General features: G+C 40.8%; 2 protein-coding genes across 3 annotated transcripts in view; one reads left to right on the forward strand and one right to left on the reverse strand.

The window, feature by feature from the left end:
* Nucleotides 1–10,176, forward strand: part of Pdgfd (platelet derived growth factor D) — a 214,468-nt gene that overhangs the window by 101,666 nt on the left and 102,626 nt on the right. The gene's annotated exons all lie outside the window — the stretch shown is intronic.
* On the reverse strand, nt 4,864–6,366 carry Ddi1 (DNA damage inducible 1 homolog 1). The gene has a single exon (XM_021207207.1). The coding sequence runs from the start codon at nt 6,190–6,192 to the stop codon at nt 4,966–4,968; it is 1,227 nt and encodes a 408-aa protein (XP_021062866.1). The 5' UTR covers nt 6,193–6,366; the 3' UTR covers nt 4,864–4,965.

Raw genomic sequence — 10,176 nt, forward strand, 5'->3', positions numbered from 1 at the left:
TCTATTGGATGGAACACAGGGCCCCCAATGGAGGAGCTAGAGAAAGTACCCAAGGAGCTAAAGGGGTCTGCAACCCTATAGGAGGAACAACAATACGAACTAACCAGTACCCCCACAGACCTGTGTCTCTAGTTGCATGTATAGCAGAGGAAGGCCTAGTCAGCCATCAATGGGAGGAGAGGCCCTTTGTCTTGTGAAGATCATATGCCCCAGTACAGGGAAAAGCCAAGGCCAGGAAACAAGAGTGGGTGGGTTGGAGATCAGGGTGGGGGAAGGTATAGGGGGCTTTGCGGATAGCATTTGAAATGTAGAAAATATCTAATAAAAGTATAAAATATAATATTTTACAAATAGTAGACTAGGAAAGAATAAAACTGTGAACTCTTTCTAAGAAGTGCTTTTTTTTAATTTCAGTTCAATAAACGTGTAAAGATATGTGTGTGTGCACGTGTGTGCACGTGAGTAAATGAAACATAATGTAAGTTTGAGGATGCTGCAAAAATGAAATATTTTTGATTATTTTATTTATTTATATTCCAGACATTACCCCCTTCTAGTCTCCCTTCCCACAGTTCCTAATTCCATTTCTCCTCCCCCTTGTTTCCAAAAGGGTGCTCCTCCCTACCAGGACTCCCCCTTCCCTGGAGCCTCAGGACTCTTGAGGATAAGGTGTATCTTCTCCCACTGAGGTCAAACCAGGCAGTCCTCTGCTATATATGTCTGGAGTGAGGGGGCTGGTACCCTTAGACCAGCCCAGATATGCTGTCTGGTTTGTGGGTCAGTCTCTGAAAGTTCCCTGGGGTCCAGGTTCGTTGAGATTGCTGGTCTTCCTATGGGGTCGCTGTCCCTTTCAGCTTCTTCAATCCTTCCCCTAATTCAACCATAGGGGTCCCTGAATTAGATTCAGTGGCCAGGTGTAAGTATTTGCTTCTGTAACAGTCAGCTGCTGGTAGGGCTTCTCTGAGAACAGCCATGTCAGGCTCCCATCTGTAAGCACACCATAGCATCAGTTATAGTGTTAAGCTTTGGTGCACGCACACCCACTATGAGATGGATCTGCAGTTGTTCCAGTCTTTGGACAGCCAACAAGCTTCAGTCTCTTTTCCATTTTTGTCCCTGAAGTTGTTTTAGACAGGAACAATTCTGGGTCAGAAATGTTGACTGTGGATTAGTAACTCAGTCCCTCCACTCGAGGCCCTGTCTACCTACTGGAGGTGGACTCTTAGAGTTCCTCCATCCCAATGTTGGGCATTTTGGCTAATGTCACCCTCATTGAGTCCTGAGAGTCTCTCACTTCCTGGGTCTCTGCTACTTTCTAGAGGGTCCTCCCACCTTCTACCCCCAGAGGCTGCATTTTTGCATTCATTCTCCTGGCCCTCTGGGCTTCTTTCCACCATACCTGATCCTGTTCCCGTCCCCCCATGCCATACCTCCCTCCTCCATCTCCTGTGATTATTTTCTTCCCCTTTCTAAGTGGGATTGAATCACCCTCATTTGGGCCTTTCTGCTTGTTTTATTTCTATGGGTTGTATAATAGGTATTCTGTACTCTTAGGCTAATCTTATCAGTGAATACATATCATGCATGTCCTTTTGGATCTGGGTTACCTCACTCAGGATTATATTTTCTAGTTCATTCCATTTGTCTGTAAAGTTCATAATGTCCTCAATAGTATTCCATTGTGTAAATGAATCACAGAAAAGGAAATATTTTTAAATGCTGGTATTGTATGTTTGAATGCTTTGAAAAATTCTAAGTTTGAAATTCTCTATACACAAGGTAAGGTTTCTGAAACTTATTTTGGTATTTTAGCCTGAGGATTAATAATCATTATATTATGCAAAATACCTTGTGTAGTGCCCATTCTAAAAAAATAAATAAATAAAAGATCTTGCATTTTTCTGTAAGTGTGTGCATTTAAGTTTAATTAATTGGTTCACTTTCATATGTTATACAGGATTATATAACGATTTTAAATCCCAGGACCAAGTTTTCAAATACTTTCAGATTTCTAATATAACATGAAATCACAAAAAAAAATCAATCATGAAAATTATCAGCTGATTAATTAATTGTATGGACTTTCTCTTAGGTCATTTCTATCAATTCAAAAAAACTATTTTAATTTACCCATTTACTTAAATTGTATTTTAAAAACTTGGACCATATCCAAAGAAGTATGAAAATTTTAGAAGCATGCAAATTTGTCTTGTGACAAACACTTCAAAAATCTGTTAAAACTGATAAAAAATACTAATTAGGAAATCACTGATTTCATATATAAGAAAGATTACCTCATGCCAGAAAGTTTAAATGTATACTTAGCAGACGAAACATGGGGAACAATTTATTGAAAACTATGAAGCAAATATTTTCGATCAATAACTGCCCTGGATGGATGTATCTTGAGAAGAGAGAGTGAATGAAGCCTCATTGGAATGTAAGGTGCCTTTTACCTTAAAGATTCCGTGATTTTTGGAATGACTTTTATAGACTAGATAAGTCATTTGATATTAAAATTGATCCCGTGTGGCATTATAAATCTAGTATGTTTGACAAAAGTGATCTTAAGATTGAGTCTGGAAATGATGATATGGGTATTCAATATTTTTAGTCACTAAGGGAATCCATGTTTTTTTATAGGTGTATTGTTTATTTATAAATTTTATCTTATTTATTTATTACTTATTTTTCCTTGCCATTTTTTAAAAAATAACCTCCTGGTGGGGATAGTTCATACTAGAACTCAGGTGAGGATTTCAGATCACAGCTATAGAGGTGAGGTATCTCCTACCATGTAGTTCCCAAGAATGAAATTCAAGAAGCTAGACTTGGTGGTAAGCACCTTTAAACACTGAGTCATCTCTTTGGACCTAATTGTCTTCTATTTGTAATTGCAGTTTGTGTTGAGTACTTATTAGGAGCAAAGATCAAAAGGGCATCTGTCTATGGAACTTTTAACCGTTCTGCTGTATAACACTTGATACAGATGCAGGTAATATTAGAAAAGTGGGCTTGAGAACACTAGAGGTAAGCTTGTGTTTAGAAAGAAAATATCAGTATCACCAAGAGTCAAACCAAAGAAAGTGAAATGTGATTATTAGGGAAGGGTTTTTTTTCTTATAACTATTAGGAAGTCTTCAGATCATTGGTTCTGGCTATAAGGCAGCCCTGCCTATAAAGCAATTCAATGAGGATAAGTGTAACCCTAAAGTAGATTATTTGTTTAAGTGACAGTGAGGTGAGCTCAGGGCATCATTTCTAGGCTGTGAATGGTTTATATAACACCAATATTATTAATTTAAAGAGTACTGTGTATCAACATGTGTCTCTGTGTGGATCTATGTGTGTGTGAGTGAGTAAATGCAGAGTACAGAAGGGAGCACTGGATCCCCAGGAGCCGGAGTTGCAGTTAGTTGTGAACCACCCTCCACTGGCTGTGGGATCTGAGCTGGATCACCTGGAAGAGCAAAGAGCACTCTGGCCAGAGATCCTCCTCTGCAGCCCTCTAATATCCCTCTTAATCACACTGTCTCAGGTATTTTAGGCTAGAACTAAGTCAAAGAGATTCTGCTTCCCAGCATTAATCTGAAAGAAAGCTTTCTCAGAGGAGTCAAGATCTGAAAGGCCTCGGCACATATATTCAAGATAGCCTAACTGAAATCTGGAAATAGATATCAGAGGCCTGGACTATGGCTCACACTCACCTTCCAAGCCCATCACCATACAGACCAAGAACTTCTAGAATCAAGATGAAAAAGTCAAGGTCATTGTTTGTCTTACAATTGTATTTTCTTTAAAAATAAGGAGAAGGATATGCTGGGGATATCAAAGTGTGGAGGCAGACTTTATAGGCAGGACCTTAGGGGAATCTAGGGATAGATAAAATGTGGTGTAATATTGATGAACATGTTACTCCCAAGCAGGCCTTTATGAGTAGTATTGAACCCAAGAAGGAAGTAGACTCCACAGCACTGCTCACACCCTTCCTTAAGAAAACGAATGTGAACACAGACAGATCTTTGAGTATGAAAGTAATTTGAGCTAGGGTATAACTTATTTGGTGGAATGCTTGTCTACCATGCACAAAGGCCTTTGTTTGCTGTCCAGTATCACCAAATTTGGTGTCATGGCCCAGCTTGCACTCCCAGCACTCTCTCCATATGTGGAAGCAGCAGAATCAGAAATACAAGGACATCTTTAGCCATATCTCAAGTCTGAAGCCAGGTTGAGAAACATGAGACCCTGTCTCTAAAAGGTATGTAGAGGAGTTACAGGAGATGCTGATGATATGGCTCAGTTACTAAAATACCTTTTGCAGGAACACAAGGACTTAGGTTTCATCTCGATCACTCATGTGAAAAAGATGGATTACATTGGTAGCTAACTATACTATAGCAACACTGGGAAGGTTCCAGGTTCTGTGAGAGAATATGTCTCAAAAGCTAAGGTGGAAAGAGATTTAAAAAGACATCCAAATTTCTCAACCTCTGCCCTGTGTTGGGGGACACACACACACAGACAGACAAACACGGGGTTCGGGGCATAATACAAAACCATTGCTATTGCTTATGTGAAAACATTTTGTTTACGTGTCTTTTTAGTCTTAAAGAATGGCTTCTTTTCTAGGGACTTGGGCAAAATAGCCCTTGGCTTGGAAATGCCACCCTATAATCTGACAGGGTAGACTTGTTTTCTTTCTCCTAGATTGTTGGGAAGCCAACTTGAAGCTCCACACTGTCCCCTGGATAGGGTTCAGTGATCTGAGTGAAGAACTGGGCCCACATACATACTCTGATGAATCGCTGATGTCTTACACAGTCACCCATCTGTGAACTCAGTCACAAGGCCAGTGTTGGTTGCTAAATTGTTTTTAATGATGACTTTACCAGTGAGCTCATGTCTTATAATTTCCTGAAACCTGAGACTTGCTTTCTTGTGGCAGTGGCTTATGTATGACCTCCTTCAATGCTTTTTACGTTCAGGACCCTTGACAGGATGTTTGATATTACCTGCTACTTCCCTGTCTGAAGACTCTTCTTGTACAGACCCACTCAACAGTTTAGCACACAAGGGCAACTCTCCTTCAGGAAGGAAGGGAGTCTGTGAGCCGGAAGTGCCAATCACCAGCACATTTTTCTTTAGGTCGATGGAACACTGGTGTCTCCTGAGCATATCAAGCCCTAGAAGGATATCCATGGGCTGCTCTTCAAGTATAGAGAAAGAACACTGTAAGAAATCACCTTCAATCTGAATCTGAGCCAGATGAACGCGGCCCATAATCCTCTGTGTGCCTACTCCCTTAGCAACCCCAGCCCACCGTCGGTCTACCAGTCTCATAATATTACATCTCTCAGCACAAGCTTGGCTCATGATAGTCATCTGGGCACCGGAGTCAACAAAAGCCTTTAAAGGATGCCCATTTACTTTGCAGTTAATATAGAGCATAGCGACTTGTCCAAAACTCTCAGGAGCCTCTTCCATAGCTATGTTCATATTTTCTTCAATATTCTGTTGTCGGATTTCTTCTTCTATTCTAGCCTGCGTTTCCTGATCAAATGGGTTAGCAGAGTAAAGACGAAACATCTCTTGCTCTCTCAAGGCCCTTTCTCTCTGCTGCTCCATCAGGACCTGAGAAAATGTCTCAAGGTTCCCACTAAGCAGAGCTTCAGCCAAAGCAGGATTCCGTTCCTTCAACAGGGACAGATCATGGGGGTTGGAAAGCAGCATGCTTCGAATCAGGGCAGGGCTGTCAAGTTCCTGAGCAAAGGCCATATTCTCTCCAGAGGCCAATCCGTGGGCTTGCTGTGTTGATGGTATACGTTGATGATGGTGATAATGGTGCTGATGCTGATGCGGGTGTCGGGAACTTGATGTTCCAGGCACGGCCGACCCAGACGCAGTGAAATCTGCGCAAGGATGGTTTGGAGTCCTTCCTGGAGTCCGAGGTCCCACGTTATCCTTCTGGAGTAGTACAACCATGTCACCATCTTTGAGTCCATAAGAGCCCAGGGAGCAATGGTCATCGGTGAGGAGCTGTTCCATGTAAACGATCTGGGCCTCCTCAGCAGGCACTCCAGACTCAAGCTCACAGAGGACTCTGAAATTTGAGAGCTCAAAGTCGGGGTTGACCTGGAGGGAAAAGGTTACCTCTGTGAGGTCCCTACGCACACAGTACACAGTGATCAGCATGGTTTATGCTCAGGGAGGCCACGCTGGCAGAGAACATCTGGTGGATCACTGGCTGGTTGGTGCTGGTTTGGGTGGATGCTTGGCCTGCCCCTCACACCTTTGTGTGAAACTCACTCAACTCTCAGAAAGGCAAGCCAGAGTGGAGGCTGCCTCCTAACCCCAGTGCCAGCTGATGCCCCATGGAGCCTTAAGGTAGCAAGTTCATATGTGTATGTGTTGCTTGGAACTTAGAATGTCTGTTTCCATAGAAATAGTTGCTCAAAGCCAGGGGATTCCAAGGCTGGCTCTTCAAAACCTACTTAGTACAGTCTATGCAGAACATCTCATTTTTCTTCTAAACATGTTAATGTCTAGTCTGTTCACTGATGGCCTGTATTCTACATACTTTTTCATATCTCTGTAAAGTGAGGATGTAACTTTGACAGTTCAAGAGTCATGCTGCATCCTTCGTAGGACACACAGGTCCCAGCCCTTGAAGATAGACAGTCTGGGTAAGGGTAATTGCTCAGCACTGCCAATAAATACCACAGAGATAGTAGCCACTCAAGAAATGACAAGCAGAATGTAGGAGGAGGACATTTTTGGGGTGAGAAGAGGTTAGCCATTTTAGACAAAATGAAAGGCAGGAGAGAAAGAGGAAGAACAGGAAGTTGGGGTAGGAAGAAGATGGAAAGGCATAAAAAAGACTTGAGACATATGGTGATTGCTGTTGTTTTCATTGACACGTAGAGGGATCGGCAGCATAGGAAGAATATGGGCAGCCAGAGAGCCTCTCAGGAAGCCGAGAGGGAGACATGGGTGGAGCCTGGAAAACACAGGACTGAGTAGTGAGGAAGAGAGAGGATCTCAATTGGATGGACACTACTTCATGTGGGTCATGTTGAAGACAAAGGCTCAGTAGAAAAACAGTCTCTATAACGCCCCACGGAGACTGGGTAAGAAGAGGCTCTTACCATCACCAGGTGAGTGAAGTAGCCTCTGAGGAAAGCAGTTAAAGTACATGGCAACCCGGAAGCTAAATATGTCTCTCTCTGACCCCGGGACACAGTTACACCCACTACCCAAACAAGCACCAACCTCAGAGTAGAAAATCTGAAGACAAATGTCTACCTATGAATCAAAAAGTAGTCACAGTTCTGTACATGGACCTTATCTGGGATTTAGGGTCTATCAGCTGTGCCCCATCTGGCAGAGGCTCTTGCATGAGCCAAAAAATATTGTTTTATTTCTATTTCTGTTGTGTTTGTCTCAGATGAAAGACTGTATCACTTCATCCTCTAATTATCTCAATGTGGCCATATTCTATATCCTTATATTATGAATGTTGACTGATTGCATAACGGGAAGCCTTAATTGAGTCTGGGGATATCGTCATAGATAATGTGAAATTCATGCTGTGTTCTTATAGGAACTTAAAATCTAAAAAAGAGACACATGCATAAACACAAACTGCAGATGTTAAATATGAAGAAGAAGCCATAGTAAAATTCTGAACAGCCTGAAGGAAATCACTAGTAGGAGAACAGACATGGAAAATGGTGAAGTCTGTTGAGTAGGAGAAGCTTTCTGAAAGAGAGAGGTTTAGTGAGATGGGATGGGGGTTGGTTATGTGGGTACCAGACAGTGGAGAAACAAATCAGGAGGAGGAGGATGCTCTGATTTACAGGACTTTTTAATATGGAGAAATATACAAAATTTTAGAGGAAAAATAACAGTTTTTTTCAGGTAAAAAATATTATTTAGAGCAACTTTTACTACCTACAGAGATTTGAAGAGGCATTTGAATATAACCATTCAATATCATTTTGGTCATTGTTTTTGCATGTGTATGCAAACAGGAACATGATAGCTGATGTTTGCAGTTGCACTTCTTAGTAATTTAATTCTCCTTACATATTGAGGGTCTATTCCTGGGAACTAAGCTTCCAGATTCAGCTAATCTGATTGTCCTGGAATCCCTAGGTGATTCTAGGTGCCGGTGAAGGCTGGCAACTAACCCTGTTTGGCAGTTTGGGGGCTGCCAGAATCTCAACTCCTGGCCTCACTGCTGTGTTCTAAGTGCTTTACCCACACATTTCCTCGGGTCATTTGATTTCCTTAGTGTCTATTAAACTCTAGTAAATTATAGAGATACTAGTAGGGTTTTGTTATTGTTGTTTTGTTTTGTTTTGTTTTGTTTTGTTTTGTTTTGTTGTAGAATAAAGTATTTTTGTGTTACTGTTCTTTTATTTCAGTTTTGGTAAAGGAAAAGGTGAAGGTCCACATTAAAAGAAACTAAGATCTTCTTTAATGTTACCATTGACAAGATACCAAACAGAAATCAGTTTAATGAAAGCTGTTCTGTTACCTTGATCTAATTATTTAGTTTTTCTAGCATTTTTGCTTTGCTGTTTACCTTTGACCCAGAAGGAAGCAAAGAGCCTTGAGGTCTGGCCAATTAATTCTTATCACCCCTAACGCAAACAGCAAGGCAGACTTGACAGGAATCATCTAGTTCCACCACCCACCCTGCTCTTAAACCTTTTTCACAAAACAGCTGGAATCTCCAAAGATAAACTCAATCTCCCCAGCCTATTTGGTATTCCTGTTTTGTATATTGCTTAATTCACTGGCTTTACTCAGCAGTATTGGTGATTCAAATACTGTACGTATAATTTTCTTAACCCAAATTTTAATTGAAAGCATCATCTGATCATGTAATAAACATGAAATTATAAACACCCCCAAACATCAAATGTGCCGTGAATCCCACGGTGTAGAAGTGTAGATTGATGGTTTGTGAGTTAACCAGGTGTACTCACGTAGGCAACCTGAGATTATTGCTTCTTCTCCAGGAATACTTTAAATAGTTCCTGAATAGTTTTTCTTTGCAAGTGTGGTATAAGAACCTAATTGAATCGTTGAAATGTGAGAATTCTGCAGAGTCTTGTGCCTATCTCCCAGATAATCAATTCTCATTGTACAGCCTAAATGCTCAGAAAATGGAAGAGAGAACACTGATAGTAGATCATAGTAGATTTAAAAAGGAAAAAGAATGTTTTGTTTAATTTGTTGGTTTTGTTTCATTTTGTTTTCTGGAATAAACCATGGTAATAGCTTCCACAATTGTCTTCTTTTTAACACTTAATGCAGTAGCTCTCAGTCTTTCTAATGCTGTTATCCTTTAATACAGTTCCCCATGTTGTGGTGACCCTTAACCATAAAATTATTTTTCTTACTACTTCATAACTGCAATTTTGCTACTGCTGTGAATAATAATGTAAGTATTTGATATGCAGGATATCTGATATATGACTACTGTGAAAGGGTCTTTCAACATCCCCAAAGCAATCATGAATTTACGAACCACTAAGTTGAGAACCAATGCCTTAGTGCAACAATAACAACAAACCTTAAATCATTGATGATCCCATACTCAGTTGATGTCTAAGGGAGTATATGTTGCTTTGCAAAGCAAAATAAATATGGGGTTTTTGTGAAAAAAAATAGTTTTTGATTAAATTTCATGTTTCACATATATAATAATCAAAGTCTGTTGAGTACTTATAGTACTTTTGTTTAGAGACCTTCCTTAAAAATCTGCCTGATGGCTCAGGAACAGTTTCTTCCCTGAATTTCTTCCCTGAGTTTAGATTCCTAATATAAAGCTTGTTCTGGTAGCAGTTGTCTGGAATCCCAGGAATGTCAAAACAAGCTGGGAGGGAGAAACAAAAGAATCCCTGGAGATTTGTGGCTAACTAGCCTGGCCTATATTCTGAGGCGAACAGCATGAGGCCCTATCTCAAAGAAGGTGGAGGGCAAACAAATATATCATACATACATGGATATTAGACACACACACACACACACACACACACACTGAAGACACAGAGACAGAGACAGACAGACAGAGAGAGACAGACAGAGAGAGACAGACAGAGAGACAGAGAGAGAGAGAGAGAGAGAGAGAGTCGAGACTGAATAGTCAGTTAAATGATCACTTCA

The sequence above is a fragment of the Mus pahari genome, chromosome 10 (assembly GCF_900095145.1).
Source record: "Mus pahari chromosome 10, PAHARI_EIJ_v1.1, whole genome shotgun sequence".
In the NCBI taxonomy this organism is placed as follows: domain Eukaryota; kingdom Metazoa; phylum Chordata; class Mammalia; order Rodentia; family Muridae; genus Mus; species Mus pahari.

Coding starts and splice junctions, on each gene's coding strand:
- Ddi1 (XM_021207207.1), bottom strand. CDS start 6,192: ATGCTGATCACTGTGTACTGTGTGCGTAGGGACCTCACAGAGGTAACC.